The 18,019-nt window shown below is 59.5% G+C and overlaps 1 protein-coding gene across 1 annotated transcript in view; it reads right to left on the reverse strand.

The window, feature by feature from the left end:
• SDK1 (sidekick cell adhesion molecule 1) overlaps positions 1-18,019 on the reverse strand; it is a 983,380-nt gene that overhangs the window by 22,973 nt on the left and 942,388 nt on the right. Inside the window, exons 37-40 of the mRNA XM_062180134.1 lie at positions 15,810-15,996; positions 13,491-13,628; positions 8,236-8,397; positions 7,610-7,735 (exon numbers count right to left, since the gene is read on the reverse strand). Coding sequence (XP_062036118.1) covers positions 7,610-7,735; positions 8,236-8,397; positions 13,491-13,628; positions 15,810-15,996 — 613 coding nt within the window. The remainder of the gene's footprint in view (positions 1-7,609; positions 7,736-8,235; positions 8,398-13,490; positions 13,629-15,809; positions 15,997-18,019) is intronic.

Here is an 18,019-nt window from a genome sequence, read left to right on the forward strand (position 1 = left end):
GAATGGATGCAAATGAGATCCTAGAGCCACCAATCTCCGGCCGAGCAGAAAAGCAGCACAATGACGATCTATTTCTCCATGTTCACGTTCACCGACATTTCTCATCAAGATACCCATTATCATTTATAACTTCAAAGTCGCAAGCCACGGCTGAAGCCTTTTCCCCTAAAATACCGCAGCCCGTAGCAGCAGCAAGATGGCTACAGCAATACGGGGCCTGGGCGGGTTCGTGTCAGAAGGGCCAGGACCGCTTGGGTGTTTCACAGGCCACCCCACAGCCTGAGGGACGAGGGCAGGGGGTTGTGTCCCCCTCTTCTGCCCTCTCTCATCCCCCCCAACACACACTCCAGAGCACAGATACTCAGGCCCTGTTCCTGCCACCAGGGAATCAGAGGCCACCTGTTCTCGAGCTGACCCTGGTCCATGGGCAGGGAACAGAGGAAGGCCAGCCTGGCCACGTCACTCCTCCAGTCACATCTTCTCCAGGCCAGCCTTGTCCGCAGCCCATACGCCAATCCACAGGCTTCCAGAACACTCGCCACGCCTCCCTGTCTGTGCGCCGGAGTGTTCCACGTTTCTCAAGATTTCAACAGATCCCGTCAACACTTCCTGACTGACCGCCCACTTCCCTACCAGGCGCCCATTCACCCCTCGGCCTGTCCACCCTCGTGTGCCATGATCGCTCGCAGAGCCTGGCACACTCAGACTTTGCACATGTAATAAGCACCAGGATTTAATTTTGTGCCGACTAGGAGCCAGCCACTGTCCCAAGGACTGTCCATGCTGGATGCACTGAGTTTTGCTTCTAGTTTTATGCTGAGAGAGACCAAGGACAGAAAGCAGACCTCCATAAGCTGGGCGATGCCTTACATCACCGACATTAAGGGCCTGGAGAGGGGGAAGGGTTTTCCAGCTGGCTCTGAGGTGTGGCCGCCTGTGCAGCGGCTGCTCTCTGCGCCTGTCTTTCCCTGCTACTCGGGGAAAGACAACTCCTTCCTCTGCCATCTGCTGCAGGCCACATTTTATTTTAACCGCTGTGTCACAGCTCCAGGAATTGTGTGCATTTCTCATAAAAATATTTTAAAATATTGATAGAGACTCTCAACACAGAACGATTTATTTAGGGGATCCATTTACACTAAGAAAAAAGTGTGTGTGTGTGTGTGTGGAGGGTGGGTCACACCAGGGAAATTTCTTTCTGACTTAACGGAAGGAAATGTTTGGATTTTATTCTGTTTAATTTTGCCTTTGCAAATTCGGCAGATTCAGCAGTTTGCGCTCCGGTTATAATCCACTGAACTGCCTCCCCACACCACTATTTACAGCACGAGCCCCAGTGGGTACGACAACACGTGGCAGCCACTGACGCCTCCACTGCCTTTCTCTACTGCGCATTGTTTTTCTCATTTGTATTACGCTGTTAACTATCTCAATAAATCAATGATGGAGAAAAGCACCTCTACAAATTAGGGGGAAAACAACATTACGAAACTATTAGCAATAATGAGGTTTGTGCAGCCGATTTTCCATGTGCCCTGACGGTCCCCAGAGCCTGGGATCCCATCTCAGTCGGGCCTGAGAGGCCAGTCGGGTCTTGTGTTTCAAAAGGTGGCCCTGGGCACAGGTTTCAGGCAGCTCCTGGTCACAGGGCGAGGCTCGCTCCGCTGGGATGCTGGCGGCGCTCCCTCCCTGAGCGAGCTGTGATGTCAGGGTTGGCTGACACAGAAGAGCCCTGGCCCTTCCAGACTCAGCCCCAGGTAACTGGTCCCTGATGGCCGACCCGACATCGAGCCTCCTGCCGGGCCAGGGCTGTGAGCTTCCTGGGAGGGGAGGCTGGGCCCTGGCATGCAGCAGAGTGAACCAGCAGCACCCCCACCTGCTGGGCCCCCTTTCCTGCCCGGCCCCCAGAGAGGATGCCTTGCTGGCCTGACACCGAAACGCTGTCCCCCAACAAATTAGGGGGGAAACCACATCACAGAACGGGTAGCAACAATGAGATTTGGGCAACTGATTGTCCATGCGCCAGGAAGGTCCCAAGTGCCAGGGCTGAAGGGAGCTCAGAAAGCAAGGGAAACACAGAGAAAGAAACCTGAATACCACATCCCTCACTGAGCAGGCTGTCCTCACACACCGGACACCCCGGCGGCCCCAGGAGGGCCCAGGGGGCCCGGCGCTCACCAGGCGGCTCTTCTCTCAAGAATACAAACTTGGCCTTCGCGTCCGTAACTGCGCTGTTTGTCTACAAAAATGTGGGAGGCGACTGATGTTGAAGGTCCCTGCACAAAGCGGTCGCTTCCACGGGCAGTGGGTTTGCCATCCGGGCCACCCTGGTTTCTAGGAGACACAATGAGTCAGCTTTTCTCTCACTGTGCCAACAGCTCCCCGGCTCAACGTGCCACTGGTAGGAGGCACAGCTGCTCCCAGGCCACGTTCTAACAGACCTGGAAACACACTCACTCCTTCTCTGAACTGAGAGGGGGCCCCGTGCGGCACGGCTGAGGGTGCGTGGCTCCGTTCATCCCTCCGACGCCCAGACCCCAGCCGTGCGCTGTGGGTGTGAAGGCAGTCGCCGTGCCAATCCAAACGTGTGATTTCACGGGCAATTAAGCAGGTGTGCTTGCTGAATGGAACTGCCCGTCTCCGCGAGGCGTCTGCGTCCACTCTCACACCTACAGCAACCTGCTGCCCGCCCGGCTCCAGGCAGACACGCCCCGCTCAGCTGTGTATTTCTGAACACTGCCGCTTCTCTACGCCCACCTCGCTTGGATTAATAACTGAAGCAGGTGCAGGCTTCCACACGAGGCTAATGACTACATCTGGGTAAAAAACAATACACCTTTGGCCTGCTCCCTGTGCAAAAGGCAGGAGACAGAGGCCGTGTCCCCTGCCCCGCGAGGGCCCGGGCCTGGGAGGGAGCGGGACTCCCAGGTGGGCACGCTGTCGCCAGCTGTGCTCACGAGGAACCAGGAGGGCAACAGGGCCCTGCGGCTGCAGCCCACCTACTGGACTTGCCAACTGTGGGCTCTCGGCAGTGCCAGACCTCCCAGGAAACGCTGACTTCCTTCTTCGTTCAACTGAGAACTCGCGTTGTCAAAGAACCAAGTGAGTACGGGGAGGGCACCGGGCCATTTCCAGGCCACTGGAAGTGGACACTGAGTGCCCCGAGCAGACGAATGGACAGAGGGACAGGCCCCCGTCTGCCAGCTCTCATCTCTGGGCTACAGATGCTATTTGTGGAAAGAAAAGCAATACAATGTCTGCCTGCCTAGGGTACACCCTAAATATGTATTTCATGGTTGCTTTGGAGAGGAAAATATATTTATAGCTCCTTTAGTGCCATTCCGGTCTATTGTGTAAATATGTAAATGAGGCTCCGTGATCTACACAGTAAAACGCCTCAGAATAATTTGTGTAAATAAATCCATTGCACAGTCTCCACTGCCTTCCAGGGAGCCGCGCAGCTCTGACTTGGAGGAAGCCAGTGCAGACCCGGGAGACAGAGGTGTAGGCCTAGCTGCCCTGGCGGGATCTGGCGGCGAGGTCGCGGTCCATGCTCACAGACCACCCTCTGCGAGGCCGGAGGCCGCTCGTGTGGCCACCCCGTGCTAACTCCATTAGCTGCTGCTTGGCTCTGGGTCTCCACATCAGGGCAGCGCTGAGAGCTTTGGGGTAGGGTCTGCAGGGGTTCAGGTGAGGCGGCGAGGCCACATGGCCATCTGCCCAGCTGCCCGAGCCGGTGAGCCACCCTCTGGGCAGCAGCTGCCAAGGGGGTGAGCGGCTTCTCTCCCGGGGTAAGATGGAGATTCAGCCGAGCAGACCAGGTGGGCCACAGGGGCCGCCCCAAACAGAGGGTCTCGGTCTCCCCAGATGCTCAGCAGGGAGTGCTCCCCAGGGGCCCCCGTGGGTAACACAGGGCTCGAAACACCTCGAGCACCCCTCCCTTGCCTGGAGAACATCTTGCCAGTTTAGGTGGAGAAAACAAGATGATACAGCATTTGATGTTTTGTGTAATGAGGCCTGAAATAGATGGCAGCTGAGGCCTGGAGCCCCGGGTACCGGCTCGCGTTTAAATACTACCAGCGCACAGCAGCCTGGTCTCGGACAGTGCGCCGCCGGCCCGAGGCTCAGAGGGAGGGCTGTCTTCTCCGATGGTCACTGAGACACCTTGGGCCCTGCGGCCGCTCCGCTTCAGTTAACACCCAAAGGGTAGACCGTGGGCAAGCGGCTACTGAACGCTGAGAGCACTCACGGCGAAGGACAGCATTCTCATGGCCACTTTCTCACCGCGTCTGACCCCTGGGGGTCAGCGCGCACACTGTGGCGCCGACCCCACTGAGCACAGACAGCAGCCGAAGCCTTCTCCACCTTAGGCCAAGCCCCAGGGCGGTGGGGGGCCCGTGTGCAACCCCAATAACAGGTTCATGAGCTGCTGCTGAAGCTGCCCATACGGCCAGGACCCCGACCTGCATCAGGGCAGGACCGCACACGACCTGGCTCCCCAGCACACCAGGGACTGTGGCCCGAGCACTCCCTAGGGAGGCCACAGGTGGTCACAGTGCAAAGAGCCAGGGCAGGCGCCATGTCCGCGGGCGAACGATGCGTTCTCACCCCTGAAGGACCTCAGAGCCCGCGGCGCTCACTTCTAAGACTGAACAGCGCAAGGAGGCCATTCTTAGCTTCTACAAAACTATTATCTTAAGCTACACTTTTTATTTTGAGATAATTATTAAGCACTCTCTATTTCTGGTTTTGTTTTATTTTGGAGGGGCTATTATGTATTTGAAGGTCAGAGTTACAGAGAGATAAGGAGAAAAACAGACAGAGAGGTCTTCCATGTGCTGGTTCACTCCCTACATGACCACAATGGCCAGGGCTGGGCCAGGCCACATCCAGGAGCCAGGGCCTCCAGCCCTTGCCAGGTGCACAGTGGGGAGCTAAAGTGGAAGTGGAGCAGCTGGGACGCACACTGGCAGCCCTGTGGGATGCCGGCACTGCAGGTGGCGGCCTGGGTCCCCAGTCAGGGAGGCGGGGGTTCGGGTCAAGGAAGCCGTCCACTCCCTGGCCAGCCCACAGGCTCCTCAGGACGGCCTCACAGCGGGCTTCCAGATGCAGGAAGCAAAGTCAAAAGGAAGCCGATTAGGTTGGCGACGCTCACAACTGGCCAGAAGCGACAGGAGCTTCCCCACGACCTCTGCCCCCACTGAGGCTGCAGGTGTGTGCGGTGGGTGGTTCCTGTGCGCTACTTGCTTAGTGGTGCGGGTCCCTGGGAGGAAGTGGGGAGAGCTGGGTCTATGTGACCTGTGACCGTCAGCACCCCAGTCTGCATTCCCTGCTGGACTGGTGAGGTGACACAGCTGTCAGGGAATCTCATACACTGGGGTCTCGGAGCCGCTCGCCTGTGGCCCTGTGTGCGTCTGTGACAACAGCACAGGTCCTCTCGCGGCTTGCGGGCTTCCTTCCTGCTCTTAGGGTTGAATCCTTGCCCCTCCTCCAAGCAAGTTCCTGAGTCGCAGTCCGAACCCCCGGCACCTTGGAATGACCTTACTTGGAAAACGGGTCCTTACATTAGTTCAGAGGAGGCCGTACTGGGATGGGGTGAGGCCCTAACCCAATGTCACGGATGTCCTTATGAAAGGGGAAACTGAGACACCTGGACACAGGGGAATCACGGCAGGACACTGAGGGCTGAGCCGGGAGATGTGTCCACATGCCAACACCAAGGACGCTCAGTGACCACCAGAGGGCGGGAGAGAGGCAGAGAACAAGGTCCTCTCAGAGTCACAGGAGGAGGCAGCCTGGCCAACACCGTGACCTTGGACTTCCGGCCTCCAGAACTGCTGGACAGAGGGTCTGCTGCCTGAAAGACCTACTTTGTGGTCCTCCCTGCGGTGCTACTAAGCAAGCACACTGTGTGTGACTGAGGGCATGCCACATTTCAGCCAGCCACCCCAGCGGGACCTGGTTTTCCCATCCGAGTTCTCAAATCGCCCTACCCACGAACCTTGTGTTGGCCCATTTTCTGTTGCTGTCACAAAATACCTGAGGCTGAGTACGCAGAAAGAAAAGAGGCTCATTTAGCTCACGGTTCCGGAGATTCAAGAGCGTGACTCCAGGGGTGGGCACTGTGGAGCGGCAGGTTAAGTACTCCTCAGGGCGCCTGGCTCTACCTGCAGGCCATCTTCCTCAACTACGTGGGCTCCTGCTGCCCATGTGGGGAGACCCGGATGGAGCTCTTGGTCCTGCCTTTGGTCTGGCCCAGCCCTGGCTGTTGTGGGCATTTGGGGAGTGAACCAGTAGCTGGAGGATCTCTCTCTCTCTCTCTGTCACTCTCTCTCTCTCTCTCTCTCTCTCTCTCTCACTCTGCCTTTTGAATAAATAAATTTAAAAAGAACCCTAAACTTATAAAAACACACACACATGACTCCAGCATCTACCGAGTTCTGGTGAGGGCCCCGTGGCCACATCGCAACATGGTGCACAGCATCATGGTTGACGTGTGAGAGGAGAGGTTACACAGTGAGACAGGAAGCCAGGGGGCAGGGAGGGCCAGCCCTGCTCTGTTACAACAGCTCACTCTGCTGAGAACTCCTCGGGATCAGCACTAATCCCCCACGTCCCGATCCCCTTCCCCCCTCCCCCTCTCACTCTCCCCACACCGAGGACCTGACTCTACCACATCAGAACACGGGAGCCCTGGGGACGCGCTCCCAGTGCACCCCGCCAGCAGTTGCCAGGGTCGCCTCTTAGAGATGTTCTCGCCCTCTGGGGAGGGAAGCCTGCGAGCACGGCCCCCACAGCTCCTCACTGTGGGCCTAGTCTTCCAGGACCTTCCACTCACAGCTCACGTCAGCCTCTGGAGATGCCGTGGGGAGCCTACTGGCTGCTCTGGGGGACCCTGGCCTTCAGAGGGGGCGGGGAGCCCAGCAGTCAGAGAGGGCCCACCTCACAGATGTGGGGCCTCCGCCGACGTGCCTCACGCTAACACGCACCCTGGGAGGCAGCAGGGCAGGAGCTGGGTCCCTGCCAACCACATGGGAGACCTGGACAGAGGCACCTGGGGGGTGAACCAACACATGGAAGTGTTCTGTCTCTCTGCCCTCCGAATAAAATGAAACTAAGTAAAAACTAGCAGCTCCTCTGGGTGGATAGGGCTGGACGAGGATCTTAGACCTCACTTTCAGAGGCCTGAAGGTGAAGCAGGTGAGGAGTCAGTCTTGCCACTGAGAACATTCAGAATTACCCAGAACGAGCACGCCTTCTCCCGACTACGTGGCCAACATTTGGGGCCACGAGACGAAGTCCCTGGAAGCACGCCTGGATCTCACTCATGAGCTGCAGACGTCTCTGGGTGCCCTCGAGTTCCCATCTACTTACTTCTGAGAATGGCAACAGTCGTTCCCCCAGGTCGGCGGTGGCTGTGAAAGTGGGGGGTGGAGGGGACCTCCCACCCTGTCTCGGTGTTGCTGAGCCAGAGGCCATGGCGGGCTGATGCCGAGGCCTTAGCAACGCTCTCCAGCCCCGCTGGATGGCCGGTTGGAGGGTGCCCCATTTTAGCGACGGGAGCTGGTGCCCAGGGCCAGGGCAGCCCACAGGCCCTGTCCCTCCTTACCTGAGGGCCTGGCCTCTATGATGTAGCCCATGGTGGGTGTGTAGCCAGCCTTCCCCTCGGTCCACTGCAGAGTCAGCTCAGAGGCAGATTTGGTGACCAAGATATCTCTAGGGGACCCTGGGGACCCTGTAGGAAGAAAGGGGGAGGCCGGGTTGACAGGGGCACCTGCAGGGTGGCCTCTGCTCTGTCCAGGCGTCCAGGGCTCTGGCAGGCTGCTCTGCCTCACGTGGCCCCACGCGAGGCTGTCAGAGGACAGAGGCAGCGGCACAGGCACCCGGCACCATGCCCAGGGCTCAGGACGCGGGTTCTGCCGCCCGCACCTCCCCAGCAGCAAGGCCCACACCGCGTGCTGAGCTGGAAGCTCCACGCTCCTCCTGGACACGCGGGCCGTCTATGTCTTATTTATTTCAGAATTGAAGTCACTTATGTGCACTGGCGCGTCTACAGGTAATTACACCACCTGTGCGAGTTCATATCCACGCGTGCTTTGAGGACTTCCACGTCACCGGTCTGAGCTGACTGAAGCCGCTTTGCTGAGAGTGTAGACGAACGCTCAACGTAGTGAAGCTGAGGGGACAGCGCACACTGCCCCGCCCCCAGGGACCTGCCCGCAGCGCCGCACTTACCCTCGGCTGGCCCGGCTGTGACGTTGGCCTGGAGCTCCGGCCCGTAGGTGATGGTCCGGGCTTGCACGCGGAAGAAATAGGTCACTCCTTTGGTGAGGTCCCGCACCTTGAGCCAGCGCTGCCAATTGCCCTTCACGTCCACCGTCACCACCTTGCTCACCCCTGTAACCACCAAGAGCGGAGGCACTAGTGGCCGTGCTAAGTCAGAAGCCATCCTGCCGCTCTGAGGAGGGGTCCTTATAGTGAGGAGGCGCTCCGGCACAGGCGAGTGTAATTAGAATTTAAATTTGATACCTGACAAAGGGCCAAAGCTTACAACAAAGGGGGAGGGGCCCGGCCAGGGGCCTTGTGGGGAGGGGCCTGGCCTGCCCCTGCCTGCTTCTAGGTCAGGGTCCCCTTGCCACTTGACTCAGCTCTGCAGGGCCCTGTGTCACTGGCACAGGTGGTCGCCAGCTCTCTCAGTCATGAGGGAGGGAAGGGTACGGAAGAAACACAGGAAGACTTGATTTAGCGATGGGTGGGCTTCTTTGGGGAGGGGTCTGCGGCCCGGCTGGGTGGTCAGCCTGCAGCCTGCAGACTCCCAAGGACATGACCTTGAAGCAAGGACAAAGAGCACTCCGTAGATGCTCAGAGAATGATGTGGACAGAGATGAGAGTTCACAAGTGAAGTGTGTGTGAGTGTGGACCGCGACGGCGCTGCTGGTTGTACTGAGTGGGTGGGGGGTAGCTCATCTGCAGGGGCTATGTCCCAAGATGCCTGTGGATGCTGGAACCCCGGACAGCACGGAACACCCTCCCCCCCCCTCCCCGCACGGCTGCCACTCCCGTCTGCCACAAGGCTGCCACACAGCCCAGAGTTCGCCTGTCCTCCCAGGTCACGGCAGGTGCCTCCTTTGCCGCTGCTGTGTGAGGCCATTCCTAAGTAAAGGGAGAGTCCCGGCACACGGCACCGTGCTGTGAGTGCCTGAACGACAGAGCACAGGGACGAGTGGCCGAGGGGTCACGCAGGGCAGCGTGAGGCCTCATCGCGCTGCTCGGAGGGACGCGCTTCAGACGTGTGCGTGTTTTGTCTCTGGGACTGTCCACTTAGCATCTTTGCGTGGAGTTGACAGAAGATACCAGAAACCACAGGAAGGGAAGGTGGAGGGGGAGGCGACTCGATGACGGAAAAATGGAGATTTTAGGTGGCTACACACTGAACGTTACAAAGCCCACACGCCCCGCAAGGACGAGATGCGGCTCTGTGGCTGAGTGAGTTTGATGAAAGCTAGGTGAGCCCTCGGCTGCCTGGAGCCTTCCACGGACGGGTGGCTCTCAGGCCTCTGGCAGGACACAAGGCCGCGGTGTCCCCGAGACTTGGCGGTCACAGTGCTGGTCTTCCACGCAGCTGCGCCTCCTGTCCCGGGCGGGCTGAGCGGGGGTCCTGGCTTCAGTGGAGCCAAAGCGCCTTCTTGCTGTGCGATCCGCCCGCCTCTCACAGCCCTAAGCCGACAGTTTTCACTCCACGCCATGCCTTTTACAGAACAGCCAAGCTACTGCCTTTCACGTCACTTCAGAGGGCCCTGGGCCACTGCTGCGCTTCTGACGCAGCCAGGGTGACCCTGAGCTCACGGAGCTCCGGGAAGAGGCTCCGGGGACGCTGAGTGCTACACCCGGAGACGGCTGCTCAAGAATGAAGCACATCCTGCCCAGCGCGACGTGACTCCGGAGAGCGGCTCTGCTCGCCTGTCTACAGCCCCGGCCTTCTCTCCAGGGCTAAAGGACTCCCACACACGGCTCAGGCAGCTTCTATCCCACAGGAGGAGTCGGGCTGGCCTTCCCCACCTCCAGGGTGTCAGGATTTATTTCATCAATTTTTAAACCATGCCTTGCACTGCAAAACCGCAAGGTGCGATCCTATAAAATACGACTGTTTAAAGCGTTTTTGAAAAACGTAAAAGGAGCTCTTCCATAAAATTAGATTCTCAAGAATGTGGCTCACTGGTCTGGGTGCTGCCGTTCCCCAAGATGGCTATCTTTCAGTGAAGAATGCTCCTGGGGGGGGGGGTGCTCCAGGTGGGGGTGGCCTGAGGGGGGCGCTCCAGGTGGGAGGTGCTCCAGGTGAGGGTGGTCCAGGTGGGGGTGGCTCCAGGTAGAGGGTGGTCCATGGGGGGTGCTCCAGGTGGGGGTGGTCCATGGGGGGTGCTGCAGGTGGAGGGTGGTGCATGGGGGTGCTCCAAGTGGGGGGTGGTCCATGGGGGTGCTCCAGGTGGGGGGGTGGCCATGGGGGGTGCTCCAGGTGGGGGTGGTCCATGGGGGGTGCTCCAGGTGGGGGGTGGTCCATGGGGGTGCTCCAGGTGGAGGGTGTCCATGGGGGTGCTCCAGGTGGGGGGTGGTCCATGGGGGTGCTCCAGGTGGAGGGTGGTCCATGGGGGGTGCTCCAGGTGGGGGGTGGTCCATGGGGGGTGCTCCAGGAGGGAGTAGTCCATGGGGGTGCTCCAGGTGGGGGTGCACCCCCCGGCAGCCTTGCACAGCACTTGGTTTTTAGCTGTTAAGCACTGAGACTTTACCTGCTGTCATTATTTTCAGTGTGTGGCCGTGGAGGGGTGGGGTGTCCCAGGGGCTCTCAGATGGCTGTGCCAGACCTGGATGAGGGACAGGACTGTCCAACAGGACATCTTCCAAATGTCCCATGACTTCCTCTGCGATGCAAAGTGTCATGAAAATGAACCAAGAACCACAGCCTGGTGACAGGGGAACCCGGGGTGCAGGGCGGGGCAGGCTGTCCAGATCCAGAGGCGGCTCTTGGAGAGCTTCTGGAGCGCCCTGTGTGGACTCCCAGCCGAGGAGGGATCAGCGCTTGGTCCGGCCTGGGGCACGAGTCCTTTGCATCAGACTGAGCTGCAGCCCGGCAGAGGCCCAGAGCATCTGCAAAGCCGTTGTCCCAGAAAGGTCAGGAGGCAGAGGCAGCCACACATCAGAGGAACAGATGGTGGGGCCACGTCTCAGGAGAGCACAGTGGAGAGTGCACGGCGCGCACCAAACCTACAGAATACCTGGTCCACAACAGCGACGGCAGGGTCTCACCGTGCCTGGTCAAGCCTACTCAAGCTGCCGCGTGGGTCGGACCATGAATCTCCAGCCAGGGGAAGACCCAGGCTCAAACTCCAGGTGTGGTTTCTGCTGGATGTGTACCCACCGTCATCGGGAAGCTGCACGTTGAACCTTTCCGAGCTGTGGGCCACCTGAACGGGGAAGCCGGAGCTGTCTCTGACGACCGAGGGCCACCAGAGGTTCCACCAGAACCTGTTCTTGTCAACCGTTTCTCATCTGAACAACTCTGGTTGGAAAATATCCTGGAAGAGGGGTTTGCAGTGCGGGCAGTGGCAACGCGCGCACGCGTGCGTGTGTGTGTGTGTGTCCACGCGTGCATCACACTAAGGGCCGGAACACTGCTGAACACAACGTCAGGTCTCTGGGAATTGGGTGCCGTGTCTCGCTGCTGGTGGTGCAAAGAGAACGGGCAGGCCTCGTCCGTAGCCTCTGCTGCTGGGATGTGCCGGGATCCGAGAAGAACACAGCAGGGTACGGGGGCCACACCAATGTGCTGCCTGGGCCTTGGGGCCGATTTACAAGCCAGGTGCACGTGTTCCGGCCAGCGTTATCTACCAAAGCCCATCGGCTGTCCCAGACCACACCCATCTTTCTTTCCCATGTTTTCACATCTCTGAATTGGGAAGCAGCTCTGCACCGGTGACTCCAAAGTATTGGACCACAGTGTTCTCCTGCTTAGGACTTCAGAAAATAACGATGACTCCTACGGGCGACGGTATCTCAGGTTCACTGGATAAAATCAAGGGCGTGCATGTTCTTCCAGTCGGGTGCTTCCTCCGTTCTTTGAAACTTCTACCAGCGCAGTGGAGGGCCAGTGCCTGGGATGTGCTGCTTCCCTGTTTTCCACCAGGACAGTAAGGAGTCCGTCATTTTACAGCCGTCCCCGTGCGGCTCGGTGCTCGGACGGCTGGGCACAGCAGCAGGTGAGAGGCAAACACCCCTCGGGCCTGCACTGGACACATCAGGAACCTGGGGCCCGAGATGGACACAGCAGGCATGGAGACCGTCCCGATGCAGGTGAGTCACCGCCGGTGAACCCCAGTGACGCCGCGCCTCCCCTGGCTCCTCCTCACCCTCACAGCCATCTACGGGCACGTGCCCTCGGCTCTGCCCCACTCCCACTCCCCCTCTCGACCACCAGCCCTCCTCCTGCAGAGCATGGCAGCAGCTCTGGCCAGCCTCCTTGCGCCCGGGCAGTCCCCACAGCCCTCTCGCCCCCAACCACCTGCGTCTCGTCTTCCACTTCCACCTGTTAGGGGTCTTCTCAAACTCCTTTGTACTGACACTTCCTGGACCCCTCTCCGGAGGGTCTGTTTCTGGTTATTCCAGAAAGTTCTGAGGGGTCGGTCATCTTCTTGTCCATTCGACTGTGGAATTTGGCCGCAGGATCCTGGTCTTGCATCAGTCACATCCTGTCCCTCCTGATCCATTCCCAAATAAAACCATGCCCAACCCAGCATGCTCTGGGCTCCTGCCAACCTCGGGACCTCTGTGTCAGCTCCGCCCTCTGCAGGGAGGGGTGCACGCCTGGGTCCCTCTGGTCACGTAGGTCCCTTGCCTGTGCCCAGGGCTCTACCACCATCCTATTCCCTCTTCTTGACGGCACTCAGCTCTATCAGCCTTCTGCTCCGGTCACTTCTGTCCCACTTCTCTGCCCACTGGAACACAAACTCGCCGGGTTCAGGAAAGCAACATCTTGATGGACAGGTCAGTCAAGACCCTGGCTTTCCGGGGCCCATGGATCCCAGCACCTGGAACAGTACTGGGCACACAGTAGGTGCTTAGAAGTATTTGTGTGTGTGAGTGAATGAGCGGATGGAGGCTGACCCTGGGCCACGCCTCACAGGGGACTGTGGCAATTCAAGGACCAGTGTGGCCACTGTTCCACACGGAACTTAGGGTGGTCCCTGTCGGCCACTATGAGGACAAAGCCTAAATGCGGACAGGAGGCGGCGCTGTGGGTGTTAAAGGTGAGGTCACGGGAAGCAGACAACACAGGCCTGGACTCAGAACCGGGTGGGTCTGGGCTCAGCTCCAGGCCTCTCTCACGAGGTCCTTTTTCCTTTTGAGCTTCTAGAGGGCCTGAGGTGCAGGCAACAGACAGGCAGCCCTGCCCTGAAGGCTCTGGAGCACTGTGCCCTAACCCACCGCTCTGGTCTTACCTTGGACAGGTGCCAAGGGCTCGTACACCACACGGTAGCCCTGCAGGATGCCGTTGGCGGCCACGGGCTCCCCCCAGGACACGTTGAGTGTGGTGGACGTGATTTCCGAGAAGGCCAGGAAGCTGGGGGCCCCCGGAGCTGGAAGGAAAGAGCACACGGCGGCTTTTCCTGAGGCACCGTCACAGGGCACACGGAGGGAATAACACGTCATTGGATGCTATTTCCAACTCAGTCCCAGCCGAATGTCAGGGCATGAAAACAAGATTTATCGATCAGTGCAGAACTTCCAGGCTCAATCAGGAACACAGACCCTCCCGAGCAAACGCTGGTGTTTAAACACGGGGGAGCTTGAGAGATGAAATGACAAAGGCGTAAAAATGAATAATAGATAGGAGCGGAAAATGAAATGCAGATAGCTCGGTTCCCGGTGGCTGCTGGAGGATTCCTCAGGCTCCTGATCTGCTCTCCGGGGCAGGGACAGAGCTCCATGGTGGGAAAATCCTCTCCCTATCTCCTCTCTCCCATGACGGCCTGCGGGTCTCAGAGAACAGCCTGCCCGCCCCACCTGCGAGGTCCCTCTCCCCATCTCCTCTCTCCCATGACGGCCTGCGGGTCTCAGAGAACAGCCTGCCCGCCCCACCTGCGAGGTCCCTCTCCCCATCTCCTCTCTCCCATGACGGCCTGCGGGTCTCAGAGAACAGCCTGCCCGCCCCACCTGCGAGGTCCCTCTCCCCATCTCCTCTCTCCCATGACGGCCTGCGGGTCTCAGAGAACAGCCTGCCCGCCCCACCTGCGAGGTCCCTCTCCCCATCTCCTCTCTCCCATGACGGCCTGCGGGTCTCAGAGAACAGCCTGCCCGCCCCACCTGCGAGGTCCCTCTCCCCATCACCTCTCTCCCATGACGGCCTGCGGGTCTCAGAGAACAGCCTGCCCGCCCCACCTGCGAGGTCCCTCTCCCCATCTCCTCTCTCCCATGACGGCCTGCGGGTCTCAGAGAACAGCCTGCCCGCCCCACCTGCGAGGTCCCTCTCCCCATCACCTCTCTCCCATGACGGCCTGCGGGTCTCAGAGAACAGCCTGCCCGCCCCACCTGCGAGGTCCCTCTCCCCATCTCCTCTCTCCCATGACGGCCTGCGGGTCTCAGAGAACAGCCTGCCCGCCCCACCTGCGAGGTCCCAGACCCTGCTGGCCCGCACGCAGGGAGGAGCCATGCAAGCTGCTGGCGCACACAGCAGATCCTGCGTGTGGCTGGGGCGGGGCTGAGCCTCTGCTGGGGCTCCGTGCAGGGACTAGGGCTGTTCACCAGCCAGCCCGGGTGGGCTCTGATCTGCTTGACCTGCTGTCCCTCGCTGCTCAGAAGTGCGTCTTGACTGGTGCCCCCTCTTCCCCTCTCTACTCCCACTCCAGTCCCTGAGGCCAAGGCCCCAGTGCCCCGAGCTGCCCCTCATTTGCTACTGTCTGCCTCACAGGTCTGCTCAGGTCCTCCTAGTTCCAATTCTAAAACTGGCCCCTCTTGGCCATCAGATAAGGACAAAAGAAAGCCGCCCTGTGGTGAGGCCATGGTCAGCACTTAGACAGGATGCTAGGGGCCCCTGCCATGCTGGGTGCCACAGGTCGGCTGAGCCCCAAGCCCTGCACCTGCATCTATAGGCTCCTGAGCCTCCCTGCCTGGACCTCCTGGATCTCACTCAGGCCCCGGAGCTCTGGGGGTGGCTCTGCCACAGTCACAAGGACCCAGATGGGAAGAGTGGTCTGCTCCATGACAGGCATGCCCTGTGTGAGGGGACGACACCTGGCCAGCACAGCCAACATCTTGCTCCGGGAACTGGCCTGTGGCGTGTGTCTGAGAGGCAGCTGGTGAGCTGTTTCGGGGTCGTGTGTGGACCCGAAACCCAGGAGAATTCCAGGCATCCGGCCTGGCCTCAACACACAAGCAGCCCACGTCCAGGGGTCTGGACACAGCAGTGAGCCAACGCGAAGTCCCCGGGGTACTGAATGGGCCCTTGGATGGGAACGAGGCTGAGCTGCAGACACAAAGCTCCCCCTGCCCCCAGCACCCGAGGCCCCCAGAGAAGCACAGTGGCTCCAGTCTGGCCACCCACCTCTTGCGGATTTCTTGCCATCACATAGCAGGCTGAGGCCACACACTGGCAACCCCAGCCCTCCTGTCCACAAACGCTCAGCTACACAGCGAGACACGTGGGATGGACAGGCAGAGCAAAGGGCCGGGGAAGCCGAGAACAGCCATTCACTTTGCTGGGGCAAAGGCAGGAGACAGGTCCGACCCGTGCCTGCGAAGATGCGCCGCCGCCCACCTACCGGCCTGGTGGGTGCGGCCCTGCCGGGGCTCGCTCCTGGGCCCGTCCCCCGCGGCGTTGAAGGCGGAGATGCTGACCAGGTACTTGGTGTGGCTGCTCAGGTCCTTGAGCTTCGCGGCGGGCTCAGGCAGGAAGAGGACCTTCATCTTCTCGGTCTCGTTCTGGCTGTCTGCCTCCCAGTAGTAGATCTGTGGGAAGGGCAGGGGTTGGCGCTGGGCCGACTTCCAGGGGTACAGGGGCAGCCCAGCGGGGTGGGCCTGTGCCTGGGCTCCAGCTCTGCCTGAGAGGGACAGGCGAGAGGCACCTGGCTCCGTGGAGTCGGGGCGTGGCCGAGATGAGTGCCGGTGGCCCAAGCCCCAGGCCGCTGGTGCCGCTTGGGGATCCCCAGGCTGTGGCTGGGGCCCGCACACTGCCTGAGTAGACACTGCTCAAGCAGCTGTCTGAGGACGGGCGACCCCTCCCATCAGCGGCGGTCATGGGCCTCTGCCCTGTGGGTACTCTGGTTTGCAGCCTGCACCCCTCCTGCAGCCTTCTGGAGACAAGGGGTTCACTGTGGCCGGAACATGCCCCCAAACTCCCACCCCGCGTTCCCGCCTTCTGTTCACAGTGGACACCTAAGCGTTAAGTCAGTTTGGCAGAACACAGTGGGCCCTGTATTCATTGATGGATTCAACCAAATGCCGATTGCAAATCTTGGTAAAAACAGAAACAATTGTGTCTGTACGGACAGTTCTTCCTGCCGTGACTCCCTGAACGACATGGTGTGACATTCGTATACGTAGCACTAGGCCTTATAAGCAACCTAGAGATGGCTTAAAGTGCGTGGGAAGGTGTGTGTGGCCCTGTGCAGACAGAACACCACGGTACGTAAGGGATTTGTGCATCTGTGGGTTTGAGCGACCACCGGCGGGGGTGGTTGGGAGCTGGAAGCAGCCCCACCCAGAGACCGGGGATGGCTGTACTCTGGAAGTGAAAACCATCCGATCGTAGCAGGAAGGAAGCCATGGCAGGCTCAGGACTGGCAGGTCGGCCTCCTATTTCTCCTGGACACATCTCTCATCTGGCTTTGCTGTCCTTGAAGGTGAACTTGAAGGTCAACGCATGAAGGTTTGAAGAAGTTACCAGACTGGCCCCTCAGGCAGCTGGCTGAGAAGGACTGCCCACAGTCCATGCCCGCCGGGCCTCCCAAAGACACCACCAGGTAGAGGCTGGTGGGACAGAACAGCTTGCCTGGGGGGGCAGAGGAAGCCCCCTGGAGGCACCCAGGGCCAGAATCCCCGCCTCTCGCGCTCACTCAGGCCTGGGCGGCCGGGCAGGCCTGGACAGGCAGGTATGGCTTACTTCCACGGGCAGGATGCTGCTGGCTTGTGTTCACTGAACGGCCAAAGAGGATGCTGCACTCACCCAGGCCTTGCTAATCCGAGATCAATATCCAGGTTCAATGTCTTCATCATTAAGGAAATGAGAAAATATATTTTGGACGCACACAAATAGCACCTCGCCTTGGGGCCCACAGGACTTCCCGTTACCTCATTAATCACTCTAACAGCCCTGCCACGGGGGAAGGTATTAATTTTCATAAAACACCTACAGAAATTATTTTTAAATGGACATTTAATTGGTCCAATAGTCATCAGGGCAGGCTAGCCCGCTGGAATCCGATGACGGATCAACCAGCAGAGTAGATCAGGAAATTAATCCTGGGCGCATCCCTGCAGAGCAGACCAGGGCTGTCTCCTTCGGGACAGTCTTGGTGTCTGTGCTGCCCAAGCAGGTGCGATCTTGGGGTGGGGCACAGCCAGGAGCCCCCTGCCCCTGGAGAAGCCGACCATCCTCCCCGCCTCCTAGGGTACGGACTGCTGCCTTCCGCTAATGCAGCGCTACAGCCTCTGGCAAGCGTGCAGTCAGATTCTGGGGTGTGCGGGTTCTCAGAGTAGGGTTTCCAGGAAACACGCCACCTGGAAATTTGCTAGAAATGCAGGCCTTGGGCCCTGCCCACTCAGTGTCCAATGGTGAGTCGCGGGCAGTGCCACGATGCAGGATCTATTCTCTTCAGGACGCTGTGGGCACGCTTTGGAAAATCCAAACTTTTTGAAACCCACGCATATGAGGTATCTTCAAAAAGTTCATGGAAAAGCGCACTGGAGGCCTTGGAGCAGATGCAGGTGGAGGAGGCGGGACCCACGGGGCCCTGCCTGGGTTGTTTGGTGC

This window comes from Lepus europaeus, chromosome 21 (genome assembly GCF_033115175.1).
Source record: "Lepus europaeus isolate LE1 chromosome 21, mLepTim1.pri, whole genome shotgun sequence".
Taxonomy (NCBI): domain Eukaryota; kingdom Metazoa; phylum Chordata; class Mammalia; order Lagomorpha; family Leporidae; genus Lepus; species Lepus europaeus.